The 22,896-nt window shown below is 42.5% G+C and overlaps 3 protein-coding genes across 3 annotated transcripts; 2 read left to right on the top strand and 1 right to left on the bottom strand.

The window, feature by feature from the left end:
• Positions 1-1,985: 1,985 nt before the first annotated feature.
• Positions 1,986-9,956, top strand: myo1ha (myosin IHa). The gene is made up of 31 exons (XM_062382032.1): positions 1,986-2,132; positions 2,204-2,319; positions 2,410-2,608; positions 2,715-2,795; positions 3,262-3,441; positions 3,528-3,626; positions 3,705-3,818; positions 3,899-3,970; positions 4,067-4,186; positions 4,267-4,334; positions 4,454-4,559; positions 4,645-4,725; positions 4,825-4,916; positions 5,191-5,285; positions 5,401-5,447; positions 5,615-5,695; positions 6,357-6,462; positions 6,550-6,667; positions 6,781-6,894; positions 6,983-7,059; positions 7,140-7,208; positions 7,301-7,385; positions 7,477-7,639; positions 7,724-7,807; positions 7,898-7,991; positions 8,444-8,499; positions 8,582-8,717; positions 8,805-8,875; positions 9,128-9,225; positions 9,307-9,406; positions 9,516-9,956. Exons 1-31 carry the CDS (start codon positions 2,010-2,012, stop codon positions 9,540-9,542), a joined length of 3,072 nt encoding a protein of 1,023 aa, XP_062238016.1. The 5' UTR covers positions 1,986-2,009; the 3' UTR covers positions 9,543-9,956.
• A 2-nt stretch (positions 9,957-9,958) lies between these two features.
• kctd10 (potassium channel tetramerization domain containing 10) lies at positions 9,959-13,599 on the bottom strand. Its single transcript, XM_062382033.1, has 7 exons — positions 13,522-13,599; positions 12,428-12,641; positions 12,153-12,322; positions 11,721-11,807; positions 11,568-11,620; positions 11,261-11,456; positions 9,959-11,174 (listed from the first exon to the last, which is right to left on the bottom strand). Exons 1-7 carry the CDS (start codon positions 13,522-13,524, stop codon positions 10,956-10,958), a joined length of 942 nt encoding a protein of 313 aa, XP_062238017.1. The 5' UTR covers positions 13,525-13,599; the 3' UTR covers positions 9,959-10,955.
• Positions 13,600-14,038: 439 nt separating this feature from the next.
• Positions 14,039-22,787, top strand: ube3b (ubiquitin protein ligase E3B). The gene is made up of 27 exons (XM_062382031.1): positions 14,039-14,420; positions 14,549-14,717; positions 14,858-14,975; positions 15,128-15,187; positions 15,277-15,381; positions 15,466-15,562; positions 15,654-15,739; positions 15,860-15,942; positions 16,076-16,181; positions 16,264-16,384; positions 16,480-16,657; positions 16,863-17,029; positions 17,155-17,322; positions 17,435-17,606; positions 17,689-17,807; positions 17,886-18,000; positions 18,135-18,234; positions 18,316-18,435; positions 18,534-18,710; positions 18,802-18,912; positions 19,002-19,139; positions 19,235-19,300; positions 19,388-19,446; positions 19,561-19,743; positions 19,982-20,093; positions 20,186-20,278; positions 20,357-22,787. The coding sequence occupies exons 2-27, from the start codon at positions 14,557-14,559 to the stop codon at positions 20,546-20,548; spliced, it is 3,207 nt and encodes a 1,068-aa protein (XP_062238015.1). The 5' UTR covers positions 14,039-14,420; positions 14,549-14,556; the 3' UTR covers positions 20,549-22,787.
• The last annotated feature ends 109 nt before the right edge of the window (positions 22,788-22,896 follow it).

Genomic DNA, 22,896 nt, shown 5'->3' with positions numbered 1-22,896 from the left:
TAACACATGCATGAGGTAAACTTCTTCTATCTCTCCTCTCTGGACAAGAAATCCTGAACGCCCACTCAGTGTTCGGCCTTTCTAGCGCAATGTCATTGGAAACACTTGTGCGTGCGGCGGACAGATCTGCTTAAAAGAAATACCTGCAGGGCCCCCGAGGAAACCTGAATTGAAACCTTTGGACTTTGTCAGGCCGCCGAATGAAAACCTAGAAACGTAGGCGTTATTATCCCCACTGAATTCATTATCCCTCCTCTTGACAGGGGCTTATCTGTTCATGTTATTACTTGTAATACTGTATGGCAGATCCCTAAGTCACGCTGTCCCAGCATATTGTCTGCCTGCGCTGCCCCGAGAGAAGTTTGTTCCCATGAAGCAAAGGGGGTGTCACGGATAGCCCACACCAGCACCACTACCATTACATCGGCAGATTGATTCTGACGTGCAAAAAAGAGTTCCTTCAATGATATTGTTCACCTGTCTCATTGGCTTAAAGTGGGTGGGAAGGGGGTCGGGTAAGGGTTATTGCTGGGGACACGGGGTGAGGGGTATTGTTGGGTAGAGGGGTGAGCACTGGGGATGTGGGGCTGACAGGTGGAAAAAAAAACTCTCATCTGACTAGCCTCCTCTCTCCTTCCATGGGGCCCCGTGTGAGCGGAGTAATGAAGTCCAAATTACAGCACAGGATTGCTAAGAACAAGCCTCTATTGTTCGCCCTCGGGGCAAACTAAATGAGTGTCACAGCAAGCAGCGGGGCACAGACCGTTACTGCACCATTTAGTCTGCCCCGTTGTCTCAAGATGGCCCCGTTTCAGAGGTTCTCAGATCAGACAAATGCTGCCCCCCTCCCGCACCCCCCCCCTCCTTCGCCCTCACCCTTCCTCTGTACAGCCAACCCCTCCCCAACTCCTCACCCCAAAATAGGCCAAATCTCCTCCATTGTGTTTCGACTGCCTAGTGTGAAATTCACTGTGACGTTAAATGTTTTCTAATGAATAATTACTGAATGGATATGCAGGGGGAATATGTGTAATGGATTGTAGACTGCATTTTAAAGACGTCTTTTTTGTCTCTGCTCCGTGGTATTTACAGGACAAAAACACTCGGCCTTTCTCAGAAGAAACGCGGGCCATAGGCGGAGGATAGAGGCGGGGGAGGAGGGGGAACGGAGGGCTTTGTGTCAATTAGATCCAATGGATTATCTTTTTTAATGTTTTTACAGAGAGAGTTGAGAATCAAAGGACTTCTGCTTCCAAAGGAGGGAGAGAGAGAGAGAGAGACAGAGAGGAAAAATACAAAACCAACAAAAGCTGTGAAAACCTTTGGTCTAAGTGTTGGTGCTGAGAATGCAAAACAGATTGGTGGAATTTTTCCCACTATGCTTTTCAAATGTGCCGCTGTTTCGGGCTCCCTGAGTCCATTTGCACAGTGTGTTATGTAGGCGTCAGCTCTGGTGAACCGTGGGCTGCCGGCCAAGGTCTCTGTGTGCTGTGTAGTGATCATTAGCTTCTGTCTGTTCGTCTGCACAATCACAGAGCTTTGCTTCAAAGACGCACGGGACCTCTGGACCTCTCGTTTCAATTGAACTAACAGGGACCATGTTTGTGCTTTTCCTGGAGCTTTTTCCAGTGCGGTCCCCCCCCCCCCACAGAGACATTTATTCAAACATTTATTCATCCAGCTGCAGTTGCCAAAATTCACATCAAAATGTGGACACCATTGTTATGCATGCAAAGATTTGTTGCACTTGTTATAGCAACTTTGGCAGAGGCTGCTTCCTCTTAAATTCTGAATTACTCTCAGTGATAAACCCCACAATTATAAAGCTTTTAACTCTGATAATCTCAAACTTAAAACTATGAAGAAATGGTTGCATACATGTGTTTTAGAAATATATCAATCTGCAGATAATGGTGCTAAATACCATCATTTTAAACTCCCGCTGCACTGAGGCTGTGGATCTAGGTCACTAATGGTTGATTCGACCTGTTGCTCAGGGTCAGCTGGACATGGAGGGCGCCCTGACTGCCAGGGGCCGGGTGGGAATCCAGGATTTTGTCCTCCTGGATGAAACCACAGAGGAGGCCTTCCTAAGCAACCTGAAGAAACGCTTCAACAAGGATCTCATATATGTGAGTGTGTAGTGAAACCCTGATGTGCACTTTCACAGTATATATATATAACTTTTACCTCTTTCTTTTAGACATACATTGGCACTTTGTTAGTGTCTGTTAATCCTTATAAAGAGCTGGACATGTACAATAGCAAACAGATGGATCTCTACATGGGTGTGAACTTTTTTGAGCTTCCACCACACATGTGAGTATTATCTATAATGTCAATATGAGGGTGCATGTGCAGTGAACCGAGGTTGATATAAGGAATATGATTTGTTTTGCCTCCCTGCAGCTACGCCTTGGCAGACAACGCTTACCACACCATGCTGACAGAGTTCAACAATCACTTCATCCTCATCTCTGGGGAGAGCGGAGCCGGAAAGACTGAGGCCTCCAAGAAGATTCTGCAGTATTACGCTGTCAGCTGCCCGAGCACCGCTCTGCTCAACACAGTACGGGACAAAATGCTCATGTCCAACCCTGTCCTCGAGGTCGGAGCACTTCCTGTGACATCATTGCAAAGACAAACCAAGAAGCAGGACACGCTGACATTTCTTATTCTGTGTGATATGGTTGTGTGTTTGTGTTTTTCTGCAGGCTTTTGGGAACGCCAAAACACTGAAAAACGACAACTCAAGTCGGTTTGGGAAGTATATGGACATTCAGTTTGACAGTGAGGTAAACGTCAGCTGGCAGATTCACACAAGTGCCTCCGAGAACAATATCAGTATAACATAAATAAGAAAATAAAAATTGAAGAATATTCTGATATTAAGATAATATAAAATAAGGAGAAATTATACTTTGGGTAATTTTGCGAAAGTGTGGATGGTTGAAATGGACAAAATTTAAATGAGAATCTAAGCTTATCAAAAAAGAAAATTGGTTTAACTTCAAAGAAGAAGCCTAAAATGAATTTAGGGTTAAATTGTAGGAGTCGAAGGATCAATTTGTTAATCCAAAAGAAATTAATCTCAAAATACAATATGAGTAACAACTTTCCTTTCATAGTCCTGGAAAACTAGTTTTCAAAAAGATCATACTTTATCCTCGAAAACTCTTTTCAATCGGGCCACTGTACCATAGGCTGTGTGTTTTTTTGCAAGTTGTAGAGCTGCTGTCTTTAGGATGATGATGCCTCTAGGGGGAAGCAGTCGGAGGCCACATCCTGAACTACCTGTTGGAGAAGTCCAGGGTGGTGCACCAGAATCACGGGGAGAGAAACTTCCACATCTTCTACCAGCTGGTGCAGGGAGGAGAGGACGACCTGCTCCACCAGCTGGGCCTGGAGAGAGACTGCCAGCACTACAAGTATCTAACCCAGGTGTTAGCATCACTGTGATCGTGGTGTGATGAATTAGATGAGACACTCGTACACTTTGTCATTGTGTCGTTTACTCTCTTTGACAGGGAGAGTGTGCCATTGTGTCCTCCATTAATGACAAGAACGAATGGAAAACGGTCAAAAATGCACTGCAGGTCATCAGCATCGACGAGATCAACACTAATGTGAGTTGGAGGCCGTTGCTCACTGGGACCCTGCAGTTTTTGCTTCATGTTTGAAAAGTGTTTTTTTTGTCTGCGCAGCACTTGTTTGGAATAGTTGCGAGTGTCCTCCATTTGGGGAACATTGAGTTTGACCCTGACAGTAAAGGCCGTGCCCTCCTGACCAACAAGGCAGCGCTGCGCTGGGTCTCAAATGTAAGAAAACATCACAATGTGTTGCCGTGTCACAAAAAGTCCAAGAAGAAACTCATTTAATGTTTTTTTGTTCCTCGCAGCTACTCGGGGTCGATGCTCACACTCTGCAAGACGGACTGACGTACAGGAAGATCGAGGCCTATAAAGATCAGGTGGTCCTTTGGTTTCATTCATCAGAAGACAGTGGTTATATTTTAAAATTCTTAAACCTCAAGTTCTATTTAAAACAATTCTGTACCTGTGGAAAGGTCCTCAGCCCGTTCACAATCGATCACGCCATCTACGCCAGAGATGCCCTGGCTAAGGCCATGTACGGACAGACCTTCACCTGGCTGGTTAACAGGATCAACGAGTCCATGGAGAACAAGGTGAGAGGAAGAAGAGAAGGCGACAGATGACAAACTGAACCGACGAAGATGACTTAGTAACCTAACTGTTTCTCTGCCAGGACTCTACAAGAAAGACTGTCATAGGGCTTCTGGACATTTATGGCTTTGAGGTGTTCTATGTTAACAGGTAATTCAGCCATTTTCATATATTTTAGTACAATTTAATGTTACATTTTTAAGAATTATTCAAGAAAATAATGTTTCCACTTCTGGATACTCAAACTGAGACGTGTTTTGTTTCTGCAGTTTTGAGCAGTTCTGTATAAACTATTGCAACGAGAAGCTGCAGCAACTGTTTATCCAGTTGACTCTCAAGTCTGAGCAGGAGGAATACGAAGCGGAGGATATCGAGGTAATCCTGACGACCCGGTGTTTTCACATTCATTTGCATTATATCGATTTTAATTCACTTTCTGTTTTTTGGGACCTTTCCCCAGTGGGAGCCTGTACAATTCTTCAATAATAAGATCATCTGCGATCTGGTTGAGGAGAAACACAGAGGAATCATATCCATACTGGTGTGTACCCGCTGAACAGAACTGAAAGCCTCACCAGGCGCTTTTCAAAATAAACTGTAACCATAAAATATTCTGATGTGTGAAACGAATCTCCTGCAGGATGAGGAGTGTCTGAGACCCGGAGAAGCCACAGATCTCACCTTCCTGGACAGACTGGAGGATAAGATGGGAAATCACCCACACTTTGTCACGTGAGTCGACTTCAATTTACAAGAGAGTATTGACATTGTCTTTGGATAAACTTAATCGTAAACAGTCTTGCATTGGAATACCATGTATCACATCACATTGACATCTGATAATGAAGCGGTGGTTTAATTAAATCCATCTAAATGATACTGAGTGAGTATCGTGGCTCTGCTCACCGTGCGACTGGTGAGTGAGCCGACAGTGAGCCGATAGAGATGGAGGATTAGGATTCGCCTCTCCCTCTTCATCCCTCCGTCTCTCTCCACCTCTTTTCAGGCACAAACTGGCCGACAAAGTGACACGTAAGACTCTGGAGAGGGGAGATTTCCGTCTCCTGCATTATGCCGGGGAGGTCACCTACTGTGTTGTGGGTAAAAAGGAATCACAATCTGAGGCCCCGAACATCTAAATCTTTATTGAGTTTCGGCTCAGAAACAGTCCATGACTCCTGGTGTATTTGTTTTTATTTCCACTGCGATGGTCTAGGTTTCCTGGACAAAAACAACGACCTGTTATACAGAAACATAAAAGATGTGAGTCAACAGTTTTCTACTTGATAACATGTGAGACAGAAAATAAGCTGAGCTGTAGCTCCTGAAGTGAAAATGAAGCAAGAGGGAGATGGCAAATGAACTTGAAACTAATATGCTGCTTTGTGTGTGTGTGTGTGTGTGTGTTTGTGTTATACACCTTCTCATAGCTGATGTGTCAGTCAAAAAATGCCATAGTCCGAGAGTGCTTCTCCACCATGGCTCTAGACAGCAGGCGGAGACCAGAAACAGTGAGTCATAATTCGATTTCTCTCTCCATATCTTCCAATGTAATATATTATTCGCAATACTTTGCTGTAGCTCAGATTTATTTGCGGGCTTACAAATGACCTTTGCCTTGAAGAAAAGACTGGAGCCAACACAGCACACATGTGATACACACACACAATGTATTCAGAGAGAATATGTGTACAATATGTGGCTGATATAAAGTTTGTATGATACGTTTTACATTTAAAAAAATTATGTTTATTTTTTTAATTCAAGTATTCAGATCTTTTTATTTATAATTAATACGGATATATATTTATGTACATTTACATTTTTTCATTATTTTTTATTAAAGTATTGAAAATTACATACTAGAAATCATTGCCATTTTTTTTTAAATATATCAGCTAATACATCAGTATCAGAAGTTTTTACTAACTAATATCAGTTTTGGCATAGGCCCCCAAAATCTATATTGGTCGAGCTCCAGTACACTGTAGAGATTATAAATGAGAAGAAACAAATTAGTAAGTGGTCTGGATTATGTAGAGGGACCTCTGAGACAAAGACGAGATATTCTTTCATTTACAAGTCAGTGGCAGAGGGCCTGTGTCATCATAGAGCCATATGGATCTGACAGATGAACTGTTGGGGATTACCTCCCTGGTGTTGTGTCTGTAGGTGGCGACCCAGTTTAAGAGCAGCCTGCTGAAGCTGACAGAGATCCTCATGGCTAAGGAGGCCTGGTACATTCGCTGTCTTAAATCCAATGAGTCCAAACAGCCAGGTACTTGAACTGATGGAGAAGCACATGTAGCTGTTTTGTTTCCATGAAGGAGTGAATTTGATCCTCGTCTCGCTCACAAACTCACAGGTCAGTTTGACGAAGCCCTGATCAGACACCAGGTGAAGTACCTGGGCCTGATGGAGCACCTCAGGGTCCGACGAGCGGGTTTCGCTTACAGACGCAAATATGAGGTGTTCTTGAAGAGGTATGACGGCGCACAGGACTTTGTTTTTTGAATTTAAAGATCCTGTTGAATTGAGTTCTTCCTTTCCTGCCTCATTTAAAACATCCTGTGTGGGCCGTTGCTGCTTCTCACAGATACAAACCTCTGTGCCCGGCCACCTGGCCTCACTGGAGAGGAGTGCCCGCTGATGGAGTGGAAGTGCTGATTCAACATCTGGGCTACCTGCCAAACGAATACAAAATGGGGCGGTGAGGACACTTCCTAATTACAACCGGGCAAATGCACTTTAGTCCAGGAGTAACCGAGAGCCTTTTTTTTAACCCTCATTTGTTTTAGAACAAAAATATTCATCCGCCACCCGAGGACACTTTATGCCACAGAGGATGCTTATGAGAAGTGCAAACATGAACTAGGTGAGTGCAGATCAGCTCTAAAACGATCTCATCATCACTATATCTGCACAATGATCCAGCCTAACGCTCTGAATCCGCAGCGACAAGACTCCAGGCCAAATATAGAGGGTACAGGGCGAAAGGAGAATTCAGGAAACAAAAAGAAGCTGGTGAGTCTCACAGCACATGATCTCGACGGGGGGGGGGGGGGGCGTACCATTCTACAGTCACACACCCTCTGTTATGTTCCTCACATCCTCAGCCACTAAGATTGAAACTTGTTGGAGAGGAGTGCAGGCTCGGAAGGAGAGAGAGAAGAGAGCCTGGGCTGTGAAAGTCATCAAGAAGTAAGAAAGAAGAAAGATCATCATCCCGCAGCCCCCCCCCCCCCCCCCTCCTCTGTTATTTGATAAACTAATATTTAACAACCTGTGTCAGATTCATTAAAGGCTACATGACCAGAGGAGAGGCTAAGAACACGGACAACTCCGAGTACCTGGTCTTTGTGAGACAGAGTTACTTGAACCGACTCAAACTCAATCTGCCAAAGACCGTTCTGGATAAAACCACCTGGTTGACGCCACCAGCTGTGGTCAAAGAGGTGAACTGGTTCGTCACTTTCATGGCGTAACAGACAAAAGACACGCCGACATTTTATTTTTTTGCACGTTTCTGTTCTTGCCAGGCATCAGAGACCCTGCGTATGCTTCACTACCGCCTCATGGTCCGGAAGTATGTGAGGGGAATCACACCCCAGAAGAAAGCACAGGTATCTACCATGATGAACGTGCTGTATGAAACTGGATCATCAAATGTTCTGTTTCGAGAGAGAATTTACTCTTTTTTTTCATCCCCTCAGATTCAAATGAAGCTTGTCACCAGCTCCCTCTTCAAGGGGAAAAAGGACGGCTATCCACAGACTGTTGCTTTACCTTTCTTAGACACCAGAATAAGTAAGTATCAGATATTCTGTAGTCACAATTCCATTTGATTCTATAAATAATATTAATATAATGATATCCTTTATTTATACAGCATTTTCCATAGTACACAGATACAAATGAAAAATGGAGGTCAAAAGAACAGCAATCAAACCAAGGGAAAGATAAACAGATGGTAAAACCGAGGGAAATAAAATATTATGTCAACCATTCATAAAAGCTTAAAATGCTTCGAGAGCAGATTTTAAAGACACAAATGATGTTGCTTGTCTGATCTCAATCAGTAAACTGCTGCACAGTTTTGGGTCAAAGGCCCGGGAATAACCAACAGATCTATAGATCTAAGCTAACGCCTGGCACATAGAGGGTTAATTAGTCGCTGATGCAGTTAGGAGCGAGGCCCTTTATTACTTTATAAGTGATGTGTTTTCAACTATTGTTTTTGCATCATTTAACATCTCCAGGTGAACAAGACATAAACCCGAAGGTCCTGCAGTTGATTCGTAATGAGCGCATCAAGGTAAACTCTCGTCTTAAACCCAGTGAGAAAAGCAGCATCACGTCCAACACGCCTCACTGAGTTGTATCCTGTGTTTGTGCAGTACATGATCCCGGTAGTTAAGTATCACAGGAACGGTTTCAAACCGAAGCCTCGACAGCTCATCCTCACCCAGACGGCGGCCTACGTGGTGGATGAGGCCAAGATCACTCAGAGAGTCGTCTACAGCTTCCTCAAAGGTCACGTCAACACGAGGCTCCACACGTTACACTTCACCATCAGGGAGGCTACGAGCTGTGATTAAACTTGTTCTTCACTCACTGCAGGTATTTCAGTCAGTAATTTGACTGATGGCACCATTGTTTTCCACATAACATGTGAGGACCCCAAACAGAAGGTATGTGATATATACAGCAGATATTCAGGATTTTTTAGAAATAATTCTTATTCACAGTAAAAAAGTATTTATATTGTAAATCTGAGTGATCTGATCTCTGTGGATCAAATCAAACCTATTAACTAATTAACAGAGAAGAAAAAAATACCTCAATTGTAGAGTTCAGATACATAGAGACATTTTCCCTCACGGATTTTCAGTTTTTTGAAAATGACATTTTCTATTTATTCTTTTATTCTGTGGTTGTTTCAGGGAGACCTGGTGATGCAGTGTGACCACTTGTTTGAGTGTTTGACCAAACTCGCTGTCATTGCTAACAAACAAGACGTGATCAAAGTGGTTCAGGGAAGGTGAGTGTGTATCTAAGTCAGACAGGAATCTCAATTGAATTTGATATGTGACTCTATCCACTTGTTTGCCCTGATTTGTAGTATCAAGATTGAAACCCAGCCAGGGAGAGAGAGTGCAGTGGACTTCAGCACTGGACCGGAGCCCATGGCGTACAAGGCCAAGAACGGACACCTCATGGTGGTGAGTTGAGTCCGGTGATGATGAAGAATTTATGGACTGATGCGTTCTGATCTGAATTGAATCTGCAGATGAGGAGACTCACTTTGAAACAAACTGTGTTTCTCCGCAGGTTACCACTCGGAATCGGGTACGGTAACGTGCGAGGAGGAGGAGACACACAAGAAGCCTCTGCATATTTCATCAGGAGACCCCTGAAGGGAAGACATGTCTGCGCCTGAGCAAAAAGAGCTGCACTTTACAAAACCCTGGATAAACTCATTTGTTTGACAATACATCTTTGTTTTTTATCCAATCACAATAGTGAACAACTAAAAGTAATTTTGCACTAAAGAATATTTAATTGCAATGAAATGAGGGTTTCACCATCTTTTTATCTATGTTGTTTTTTACACTAAAGTTGAAAACAAGGGTCGACACTGGAGTGTAAATCAACACAATGCAAAAACTCTCACAAGACACTCGGCTTTACTCATAAACAGCTTGAAAAGATCGTCTCATTCTTGTGTTGAAACTTTAGCCATACGTGTCATAATTTGAGAATGTAAAACAGAATGGTTGTAAAAATTTATTTGTGATAAAGTAGATATAAATATAAAACATACATATATGGTCACTTCTGTGCAAGAGAACTACAAGTATGGTGATTGTTAGACATATTTCCACTAAAACCTATTGTGTGCAAACAGGACATTCTGCGATGAATGCAGCAACGAAGGACAGGTCTAGTTTCTCTCCCTGTTAAAAGCTTGTAGACAGGATTCCCTTCCTGCCAGGTAGGTCTCTGGTAACATTCACTTCAACCTCAGCATCCATCATTCAATCAACCCAGTACATTTAACACCTCAGGTCACAGCTCGGGTTTCCTCCACTGAGAATAATAATCATTTAGTGAAGGGGAAATGCATATTGTTAAAGTAAATGTGGCAGAAGCACTACAGTAAAATGTTGCATCCACCTGTGATATCTTACATATATCAAAAAAATTATATTTTAAAAAGGTTTAATTGCTAATATCTGCAGGCTGTAAAATAGCCTTGAAAACATCTTCTAAGAGTAAAACAGTGCCACCATGTGGCCTTATTGTGTTCAACATCTTCATCCACTGCTGTTGCAGTGGACCCGTCAGGACCACAAGGAAAGAAAAAATTATATACACTAATTTTTTGCTGTTTACTCCATATAATTATTGTTCTTCTAGATGTAATCTAGTTCACACCTCAATTAACAAATGTATACTGACAATATATTTTTTGTTTTCATTGCACATGAGCAAAAAACAATGATAGGAGTGATCATAACGATCAAGACAGCCTGTCGACCACTCAACAAATAGGACAAGTGGACACACACACAAACACAAAATCACTTCACCACTGCACTCTGTTGTATGACTCATCTCATAGTAGTCTCCTAGAGAAACCTGATAAAATAAGAGTGTGAGAGTGATCATGAGAGAGCGAGCGAGAGGCGCTGGGTGTTGTAAGGCACAAGCGTGGTGCAAAGACTGTCCAGGGTCCGAGACACAGGCTGACGGGTCAGAGGAGGCGGGTCACTGGTGGTGGTGTGTGCGGTCATCAGGTCGTTTGACATGAATCCTACGAACTCGTTCAATTCGGTCTCGCTCCTCGTCCTCATCCAGATGATTAGATCGTCCTGCAGCACCTCCTGTGGCCTCCAGCAGGGCATTGTCTGGACCCCTCCCGTCGTGGGACTCATACAGAAGGATGTTCAGGGTCTCCTCATAGATACGCGCCTCAGGGAACTCAACCTAAGAGAGAGGGTGATACATGAGAGATAAGAGAGAAACGACCTAAAAGAGTGGACATATTAACAAATCGATGGATAAACACTCACCTTTGTCTGCTTCTTTTCTGTGGCATAAACAATGGACGTGCAGCAAACTTCAGCAATCTTACGGCCCTGGCCATAAAAGGACCAACAACAGATCTCATCTCCAATCACATCTTTGATGAAAAGGACTCGCCCGTTGAAACGTAAGGACAGCTTGTCAAAAAGCTCAATATTTTTCAGCATGTTGTCATCGGAGTTGCTGGAAGGGGTTGGAGATAGAGGACAGTCATTAACAAAACCTGCAGGATTTCACGATGTGCCTTCAGAAATTAGACATATTAGTTCCTGATATCAGTTCAAGAAAACTCACCTGGTATATGAATATTTGTTGTTGCTTCTGTTGTACAGAAGTTTGACAGTAGGCTGCAAAGACAAGGAATTTTGAGTTTTTAAATAGAAATTAGGCTTTCCTTGAAATTGAAAAACTAGAAACTAGTACAAAATGTAAAAAAACATATTATACCTTATTTGATGTCGCAATAAGCTTCTGCTCTTCCTTAGATGATGTCATCAGAGGCACTTTACAAAGAGGTTCATAAGATTCTTTGTTCTGGGGAACAAAAAAAAAATCACCATTAAACAAGTTTCCACCTGCCAAACTGCAGTCATAAGAGAAAGGAAGCCACCTGGTGGCACAAAGTAATGAAGGATATGCAACTCTCATCATTGTTTAAGTTTTCAACTGTCACTACGAAATCTTACATAGGCAGACTTAAAAAAAACCCATTTACACTTATTTTATGCCCATCATAATATGATCTTATTGGTTCATTACATTTTTTTATATTCAAAATAAACTGACTTTGAAACTCAGTTTTAAAAGACCAAACAATTTATTAAACAATATATTAATATATTTCTCTGCCTAACTGAAAGCCCTCTGAAATGTTGATACCTGCAAGGCGGCCGTGCATTCGTCAGCTAAGCCCTGGACAAGGTAATACTTGGCCTCAGCCAGCAGTTCCTCCGTTTCCCGCCGGCTGTCTGGGAGCGGCACGGCTCCGTCTCTAAGATAGTTGAGGATCGTTCCAAAATGTTTCCCACAGCGATCGATCAAGATCCAACCTATAAAACACATAACAGCGGAGAATTACTTAGTAATAGGTCACAGCGAGAGAGGGGATGACATGAACCTTGCTTATGATGATATCTTTTTCAGCAACAGCTCACCTTCACTGTCAGTGAGGACCTCCATCCTGCCACTGAACATGGCTTTGAGCATAGTGTCCTGTTTGGTCAGTGTCTGCATTGTAGTGTAGTACAGGGCCCCGCCCACATTTAACTTCACATACTTCGAGCTGGGGCTGGAGCCCTTGAAGGATGTAGTCCGGGTTGTAGCTGCAGGCATGGCCGAGCTCACCACACTCTCTCCTGACATCTCTTCCTGTAACAGACAATATCAAGAGGATGAACCTCACTCAGGGTGAATAGCTCACTTGGTTAGCTGGTTACAAAACTTATTTAGATATGGGCAACTTTTATTTTCAAGTAAACAAAAAAAAATCGGACCCATTGTTGGCTCAGCATTTAGAGGCTTTGCAGCACTGTCTTGTATCTCAGCCAAGAACCCATTTGTTGTTACTTATCAAACAAGCTAAAGAACAAAGTATCTCTGTAATGGTGTGTGTCCATGCTCTGATAATGAAACATGTTGACCAGTGTTGCTCAACAGTTACAATAAGTAAGATCAAAAATAAATACAAAATACTGTGAAAGACAAAATAATGAAAACACGAAGTGACGCGTGCATTTCATTAGCGACTTTCCCAACTCTATGAAAGCGGATGCTACTGTTGACACAATTCAACCCGGTAAAAACTGTTGTATGTTCTTTGAAGGGTTTCAACTTCACTGCTGTTATGTATGCTATTTCTCCTGAAGATGTTATTCCTGCTCAGCTTTTCGTGATAAAGCTTTAAAATAAGAGAGACTATTCAAAAACACAGCTTCACACTTATTATAAGGCTGCGTTCGACTTCAAAGCGCTAAAAATGAGCGTGACGACAGATCTGCTACAGTTTACACCTTTTATTTCTCTGTGTAAAGTTCACCAATCCATCAACACCCAGTCAATCATAATTCAATTGTCCCTAGCACGGCTAATTAGCGAGCTAACTAGTTAGCATTGACTAAAGTTAGCTGTATTATTTCACATTTGGCATAAAATACATATATTGCGTCGCCGGCTGTTACAGTAGCTGTCTGTGTGTGTCGTCGGTGGTGTTTTGTCTCTAGTTGTTGGATAAAAACACAAGTATATTTACCATAGAAGCCGCAGCCGACTTCGTAAATATGTCTCGCTAACGTCAGTCAGCTAACACCCACTTCCTTCCGGTCCGCCGCTGCGCAGTTATGAAAATCACGTCACCTTTCCTGTACGCCGTTTAAAGGGACATTTCACAGCATTGTGTTAAAGGCTCCAGAGAGTTTGACAGTGATCACGATGAGTGAAACGAGACTAAAGAATCGACACAGCACTTTACTTCAGTTCACTTTCTGTAATAATGTTTTTAGTTCACTTTTTTAAACATTAGCTTGAATTATGTTTAGCCTCAGCCTGCACGTTTCCGCTGCCGACGGAGCAACAGTGAAAACAGTCCCTCTCCGAAAAGACCCACATTCAGAGCTTAATACAAAATATACATTTGATATTTGCTGCAGAGAAGACACAGGTACAGGCAGCCTGTCGGTTATAGTAGCGTTTCAATAATTATATTCTAATTTAAAGGATAGTACATGAAGGAAAAACACTACCCGGAAACATTTAATGTGACACACGGGATTAATGGCTGCAGTCAATGTACGGAGCCCCTCTCATTGTTTACATTTCGAAACGGTGTGTCCCCTCTGTTTTTCCGGCTGTCACCGATACAGGAAGGACTCTAACCCCGCGGGGGTGATAAGTGTCATTAACGGAGTTTTTAAAGATTCTCCTGGAGGAAGCCCCGAACTGACCAGTGACGAAGTGGAGCTAGCCCCGTGAGCTAGCTGACCCAGCTCCATCGCTACTACGTCGCTTCTTCCAGAGAGATGACAAGTTAGTCTCCAGGATTCAGCCGCTGTCCAAGTAGCTCGGTTCTCCAGGCGAAGCCGACGTATGAGGGGGAATAGCTGCAGGTGAGGCTAAAGGCCGGACCGAGTCTTCACTAGAGGATCATCGAAGGTAATTCACCATAGTGTTCAATCAAAACGGTGTGCTGTTTTAGCACAGGCTGGAGTATCTGTCCAAATGTTATCAGTACAAGCAGGTGGATCATGAGTTTATAAGAGGTTTCGATTCTTATTCTCTAGGGTGCACGATGTTTAGTGTACCTCAAATCTCCAAGTCCGAGTTCCTGGACAAAGCCAGGCAGGCCAGGGAGGACAGGAGAGGGCAGAAGGACAAGGAGAAGGCGGCCACCAACATCCAGGCTCTGGTCAGGAGGTTTCTATGTCGCTGCAGACTCCAGAAGCAAATAAGGTAGCGTCTTTTCTGGTTTTATTGCTGATTCCCAGTCATCTGTGCTGTGTACAGCTTTGAGTTTGTGGAGAACGTGTTAAGTGGAACTGTTATTATTCTCTTTTTGTGATTGTTGGATCTGTGTTCCTGTGACTCCCCAGGAAAGAGGTTGATGACTATTTTCTAGCTTCTGAAACTGGGACATCGAAGCGAAATGCACTTTCAATTTTCAAAATTTCCCGGAAATTACTTTTTATATATCGCCTTGAGGATAAAATGGTGAGTTACCTGCTGTGCTTAGTAACAAGTTCAAGTTAGTCCACATTAATAATAATATTTTATTGCCTGTTCATCTTAATCTAATGTGGGGAAAGGCCTGAATTGAATTATTTTCCTGTTTGACTTTATTCACTTTTTTCCACATAACACAGAGGTTCGAGAAGCTTTGTCGTGCTATTCTTGCCAGCATGGAGGTTGAAAATGAACCTAAAGTGAGTGTGTGCAAGTTTTACCCTCCACATTGTAACCCCTCTCATATGGAATGAGTTTCTCAGAGACTATTTTCACACTTGTCTCTCAGGTCTGGTATGTGTCCTTGGCTCTTTCCAAAGACCTCACCATCCCCTGGATCAAGCAGGTCAAAGATGTGCTGTGGACCTGCTGTCAGCTACTGAAAAACTTAAAGGTCAGTCTTGACTTCAAACTGAAAAAATGTGTTCCTCTACTCATAAAGCAGACATGACATTACTCTGTATTTTCTGATTTGCAGCCTGATATTCTTCAGGACAATAAACTGGTAACATTGTACCTCGCCATGCTGGTGACCTTCACGGACACTTCCACCTGGCGGATAGTCCGAGGAAAGGGTATGTCTCAAGTCAAGATGAGGTTGATGATTTGTTATTGTGGGACATGTTTCTGCAGAGAACAACACAATATTTTCCCTCATTATTTTAGGAGAAGCTCTCAGACCTGCTTTGATGAGGATCTGTGAAAATATCATGGGGCATCTTAATCAGAAGGGATTCTATTCAATACTTCAGGTAACACAACTTCTATTGATCGAGAAAGTCAATAAAGATATTTTTTAACCCATTTTCCAGTTCAGCTGTCATTTTATGAAAACACACGCATTGAATGTCATTTTGACTTTTCATGTTTAGATCTTGCTGACCAATGGCTTAGCTCGTTCTAAACCATCTCTGTCCAAAGGCACTCTAACAGCCATCTTCACTTTATCATTAAGGTAAGCTGATGATCTCATGGATAGAAATACATTTACAAAAACTGAATATTCCAGGGTTAAGGCATACATTGCATAAGATATGCAATATCTATTCTGTCCATGCTCTCCTTTTAACATCATCTAATACTTTTAGGCCAGTGATTGCGGCTCACTTCTCAGATAACCTGCTGAGATCATTCCTCATCCACATCATGTCAGTTCCAGCTGTCGTGACTCACCTCAACGTGCTCACTCCAGAGGTAAAAGCCCTATTGTAAATATAACATTGATAATAATTTGAACTATGTGAGTGGATGCTTTAAAATCGTCTCTTTTCTGCAGTGCATGGTATCTATCCAGACGCACGAGCTCCTGCGGAAGTTCATCTTGTTTCTCAGCCGAGAAGAGCAGTGTTCAGACATCTGTGTGTGTCTGGAGGGGAGCCACACGCTCTGCTTACTTGGTAAAGTAATTTGGATAAATATGGACATTCGCTTTCATAGATCTCATCTCTGCTAATTTTTACCCATGTGACTGTATCTGTCTCATGTTTGGTAGGCAACCTAATTCACTTGGGTTTCCTCAATGAGAAAGTCCTTGAAGAGGAGGCCGGTCATTTCGTGAAGGACCTGACTGACATGTTGTCTTACTGCCAGAGATATGTGTCTCAAAAGAAGTCCAACCTCACCCACTGGCACCCCGTCCTGGGCTGGTTCTCACAAACTGTAGATTACGGGTCAGTAAAACTAAATGTTGGACTTTTAACTCATCAGATATTGCGAAAATAAAACATTTCAAGGTGCAGATTATAAAGATGATTTAATAGACTTACTCAAGCTGCCTATTGGTTCCTAAGGAAGAATACATTTTTTTCTTTGTTAAAAGAATAATGTCAAATATACCTGATGTTGTCTCCTCTCTACGTCTTCCGTTCTCCATAGCCTGAACGAGTCAATGCCGCTGGTCACCAAACAGCTGCAGTACCTGTGGGGTGTTGCCATCATTCGAACACTCTTTAATGACGTCCTCTCTAAAAAGCTAGAGAGTCAGGAGCCCACCCCCCCGCCTCAGCAGCCGAGCACATCACAAAACAATCTACCAGTTAAAAGTGAGTTATAAACCCAAAGCTATTGTAATATTTTAAAAATAATTGCAATAAGGATAAGTTAATATAAACAAGGTTTAAAGTTTCTTGAAGGTTGTTCATCTGTTGTGCGTTTCCTGTGTTGACAGACCTCTTCAAGCGAGCGTTTCAGAAGTCTGCCTCTGTGAGAAACATCCTTAAACCAGTCGGAGGGAAACGAGTCGACTCAGCTGAAGTTCAGAAAGTGTGCAGCATCTGTGTGCTCTACCAGACGGCTCTGTCTACACTGACACAAATACGCCTCCAGATACTCACCGGTCAGTATCAGAAGCTTGATTCCTTTTTATAAATGCAAACACAGTATTTTGAAAGTCCCTGGAATGTTCATTATTGAGTTTTTAATGGCAGATTCCATTGTTTTTTCTGCAGGTCTGACACATCTTGATGACCTTTTGCCCAAACTGTGGGCCTTCATCTGTGAGCTGGGTCCTCAGGGAGGCCTCAAGCTCTTCATGGAGTGTCTGAACAATGACACCGAAGAGTCCAAGCAGCTCTTAGCTATGCTCATGCTGTTCTGTGACTGTTCGCGGCACCTCATCACGTAATTTCACCATTTTTTTTACTCTGCATAACCTGCCCTGTTATGCTGTGTCATTCTCTAACGTACTGTCAACATGTTACAGAATTCTTGATGACATTGAAGTCTATGAAGAACAAACATCTTTCAAGATCGAGGAACTCATCACGATCTCCTCATTCCTCAACACATTTGTGTTCAAGATGGTGTGGGATGGGATCTTAGGTAAGTGTGTGACCTCACTGAAACTTAACAGCTACCAGTATTTTTTGTTTTACTGAAAAGCTGTTTTGCTTTGAATAGAAAATGCAAAGGGAGAGAAACTGGAGTTGTTCCACAGTGTTCACGGCTGGCTGATGGTGCTTTACGAACGAGACTGCAGGCGAAAGTTTACCCCCGATGACCACTGGCTACGCAAGTAAATACAATCACTGAACCACTAGTCCTCTGTTTCACAGATGGACTGAACACATCAGTCTTCTGTTTCAGGACAGGCTGCTTTGGGATCAATGCTTTGAATCAATTCTACATCTCTTTTGCTGTTGCGTTTAGGGACCTAAAGCCCAGCCTGTTGTTCCAAGAGCTGGAGAAGGGAAAGAAAAGAGCCCAGCTGTTACTGCAGTACATCCCACACGTTGTTCCACATAAAAACGTGAGTAAGCAGGATTCTTTGAATTTGAGGTGGTGTCATTTTCTTTTTCACCTGTGTTAATGCTCTTCCTCTGCATTTTAGAGAGTGCTGCTGTTCAGGAACATCGTAACAAAGGAAAAAGAAAGTTTAGGATTGGTGGAAACAAGCTCTGCTTCTCCACACGTCACCCACATTACCATCCGTCGCTCGCGGATGTTAGAGGTAACAGACCAATTGCAAAATATATTTTGAAAGCAAACAGTGAAAGAGTATAAATAAATCAATTGTACCAGAAACAATGCTTATTTCCTTCTTCTTAGGATGGATATGATCAGCTCCGTCGGCTGCCACCGAATTCTATAAAAGGCGTCATTCGTGTGAAGTTTGTGAATGACTTGGGAGTGGATGAGGCTGGTATCGACCAGGATGGTGTCTTCAAAGAATTTCTAGAGGAGATCATTAAGAAAGTGTTCAATCCCGCACTGAATCTGTTCAAGGTAATTCAGTGGGCTGATTTCAAACCACCACACATCAGCTGCTGACTCAGATTACAATGTTTCATATGATATGATATTTATTCATCCATAGACAACCAGTGGAAACGAAAGGCTCTATCCTTCGCCCACATCTTACATCCACGAGAACCATTTGCAGCTTTTTGAGTTTGTGGGCAAGATGCTCGGAAAAGCTGTCTATGAGGTAAATTTCTCTTTTCTTGTTCTCGCTCTGAACGTAGTGTTTGAGGTGATGTTTGAATGATTGCATCTTGTTTACCTCTGTGTATTCAGGGCATTGTAGTGGACGTCCCGTTTGCCTCCTTCTTCCTCAGTCAAGTCTTGGGTCATCACCACAGCACTTTCTATAGCTCCATAGATGAGCTTCCTTCTCTGGACTCAGAGTTTTACAAGAACCTCACTTCCATCAAGGTCAGAGAAAAAAATCTCACTTGAAGTTGCTCGTCTCAACATCGTCGTATTTTGTTTCTTAATATCAAGTGACAATTTCAAATTTGATTTCTCAGCGCTATGATGGAGATGTAGGGGATCTAGGCCTGACGTTATCCTACGATGAGGATGTCATGGGGCAGGTAAAGATGGAAAACATGGGAAATATACTTTAATAAATGAATAAATAAGTTAAAGGGTGGAACGTTACTTTTCGTGTTCTCTTACAGCTTGTTTGTCATGAGCTGATACCTGGGGGGAAGTCCATGATCGTCACCAATGAAAACAAGTATGTACACGTGGATTAAGTTGAATTAACTAGTTGAACACCGACCCATGTTGAGTTTGAAATGGTGACCTTTTGTTGCCATGTATTCTGCCCTCAACTCCCATAATCCTGTAGGATCAGCTACATCCACCTCATGGCTCACTTCCGGATGCACACGCAGATTAAAGAGCAAACCGCAGCTTTCATTCGGGGCTTCCGCAGCATCATCAACCCCGAGTGGCTGCACGTGTTCTCCACGCCTGAGGTTCAGCGCCTCGTCTCAGGAGACAATGCAGAGATTGATCTAGATGACCTCAAGTATGTAACATTTCGTCACTGTCGTCTTTCATCGTGTCTCTTAACATGGATGATGTTATTTAATGGATATAGGCCCAGGCTATTCTGATTCACCAAAACAGAAGTATTCATTATAATTCCACTTTCACTGATCCATGCACTTTAGCTTGGTCTCAAACCAAATAGGGGTATTGGTTCATCTCTGCTTTCTGTGTGTAGAAACCGCTGGAAAGGCTCATTGTTTTCTTCTCTTCCGCAGGAAACACACAGTCTATTATGGAGGATTTCACAGCAGCCATCGTGTCATCATCTGGCTGTGGGACATCCTGTCCAGTGACTTCAACTCTGACGAGAGGGCTATGTTCCTTAAAGTAAGCTGTCCTTTATCACAGTCAAAAGCATTTTTATTTCTAACACAATAAGTTGGTTCAAGTGTTGTCTCTTATTGTTTGTGTTTTGACAGTTTGTTACCAGCTGTTCAAGGCCTCCTCTTCTAGGTTTTGCCTACCTCAAACCACCCTTCTCCATCCGTTGTGTGGAAGTTTCAGATGATCAGGTGACTCCGCTTACAAACTGTTTGTGTCGTAGCTTCATTGTGCTACGTTTGTACTAACAGAACATTTCCTGTGACTAGGACACTGGAGACACCCTCGGCAGTGTTCTTAGGGGTTTTTTCACTATCCGCAAGAAGGAGCCCGGTGGTCGGCTTCCCACTTCGTCAACATGCTTCAACCTGCTCAAGCTGCCTAACTACAGCAAGAAGAGCATCCTGCGTGACAAGCTGCGCTATGCTATCAGTATGAATACAGGCTTTGAGCTGTCCTAACTCCGCTGCATCGGGACAATCTGCACAGGAGGCTTGGGTTTCAACGGTGTGAACCACGCAAGAGGCTCGGCTTACCTAGACTGGAGCCTGTCTCGTCAAAGGGTCATCACCTAAACAAAAGGGGACTCATGAAGGACCCACAAAGTCTCCTCTTGTCTTTTTAAAACTGGACGAGCTCAGCTCTAGTACAGCTCACATCTAAGGGGATGGTGTTTCTGCAGCACAATCCAATTTTGAGCATCTCCCCTGCCACTCCAGAAATTCAATATGTTGTATATTTAACTTGATAAAATCCGGATATATAGTGGCTAGATCTCTGTTTCTCAGGCTTAACAGAATCATTCTCGGAACTAACACTCCCATTTTAAGTGAACTGGAAAGCAATACAGATGCAGTGCAAGCCATTAGACACATGGTCGACTCCATCGAGTGAAACCAAGCGATGTATTGTTAATATACTTACATGTTTGGACTCCATTATCCAAGCAACTTTAAACTGATGTAGGATGTAGTCTTAAAATGTTTTGCGGAACATAATGCATCTTTTATAAATGAAAGACAAATCAATGTCATGAGTTCAACCTCCAGGAAAGAGGATGGGCTCGCCGTGAGGAACCGTGTGTCGATTACATTATGTCCCTTTTCCAAGAAAATCCCATCATTCCATTTCTCCCCCACCAAAAGACGCTGCAGGCACCTGAGAGGACTGTGGACCTGCTGGTTTGTTCGTCCTTAGTACTTTTGAAAAACCAAACATCTGCCTCAGTTGTGGTGAAGCAGTAAGAGGATCTCTTGTCTTGAAAGAAAAAGATCTGGTCAGCTGTTGCTTGATTTACATGAGATCTTCTGGAACTGGAAATATTTTTGTCTTTTTGTCTCTCAGCCGAGAAATGTTTATGTCACGTGTGTACTGGACCTACACTCCAAAACTACGAAGAGTTACGTCAATCGAAGATGCTCGTCTTTGTACGTTATGTAAAGAAGAAGATTTATCACTACACCTTTCAATAATGCTGAGTGCCTCATGTTTTGCCCCCCCCCCCCCGTCTCTCGCCGTCAATTCTGTACTTCAGCTATAACCAGTAACCACGTATATTGGAAACAAGCCATAGAATCAGGGGCTGTGTACCTGGACTTCTTCTCTGCTCCTACTAACACACGCAGAAACCCAACCACTGTACCCACTACCACTGCAACCACGACAACATCAACCGAGGAGGGTTCACCACAATGCTTTCCTATCTCTGTGGACTTTGTAAGCCATGCTAAAAGAATTTGAATTCTCAACATGATGTCATGGACTGTTCATCAACCAAATGTGACTGTTCGATGTGATGCTCCCTTTAGGTGGAAATCTTGCACACACGTCTGTTATTTGTAGCTGTGAGAAAAAGGGACATGAGGGTGAATGTTACCTAATAAGCCTAAACATCACTTTACACAGGGTTCAGTTCCAACACAAAGTCAAGGAAGAGACTTTTTGGTCGTTTAAAGACAATGGCAACTTAAACTAAATAATTAAGAAAATGACAAAAGTTCTTCAGTATGCAAATAACGTTTTCTGTCATTAATGAACATAAATCATTTTTGTCAATAAGTAACAAGCTATAAAACATACTCTGTCATTGTTGCCATGTTTCTAACAAGTAAGATGAAGGCCACTAACAACAATATTATAAAAAAGATTATAATTACAACCATTACATAAATAAAAGCTGGTTCTATTTAAACAAAAACTCAGTCTACTTATGCGATTAAGCTATTTTTCAATCCGACTGAGTCGGGAGGATCTTACATCAACTTTCCTCATTTTATTCTGTTCAAGCTAAAAAAGTGGAAACACTGAATGGATTTACAACGACATTGAGTGTGGTGTTTTGTAGAAAAGATGAAAGATACCTCACAAGCTTGTGTGTCTAGTCTGATGAGATCGCTCATCTGTTTTAAATGATGTCAAGAGTAGGCTATGCTTAAATTGTACCAGTGTGGACTGCTGAAGCAGATTTTTGGTCATCCAACATTTTTAGTACAAAAAAAATAAATGATCCTGAAATGTCCACACCCTGCCTGTGAAAGTTTCCATCTCTTTTTTCAGTGTCTTTGAATCTGGCTGCACTGTATGAAGTGTGTTGCTGCAAAAGAGATTTCCATGTATTTGTCCATGTGTAAAATACTTCTTTCCCCCTGTAATGTTAAATCATGTACAACAGTATTATATAAATCATTTCTTTAAATCATTTACACATAATGGTTGTTTATTTCTTTCTCTGAACACACAAAATTCCTTAACTCAACTTTAAAATGTAGTGTGGGAGGGTCAGAGGCGGATCCAGGGGTGGGGACAGGGC

Source organism: Platichthys flesus, chromosome 3 (assembly GCF_949316205.1).
Source record: "Platichthys flesus chromosome 3, fPlaFle2.1, whole genome shotgun sequence".
NCBI lineage: Eukaryota > Metazoa > Chordata > Actinopteri > Pleuronectiformes > Pleuronectidae > Platichthys > Platichthys flesus.
This window is presented reverse-complemented; position numbering and strand designations above follow the sequence as displayed.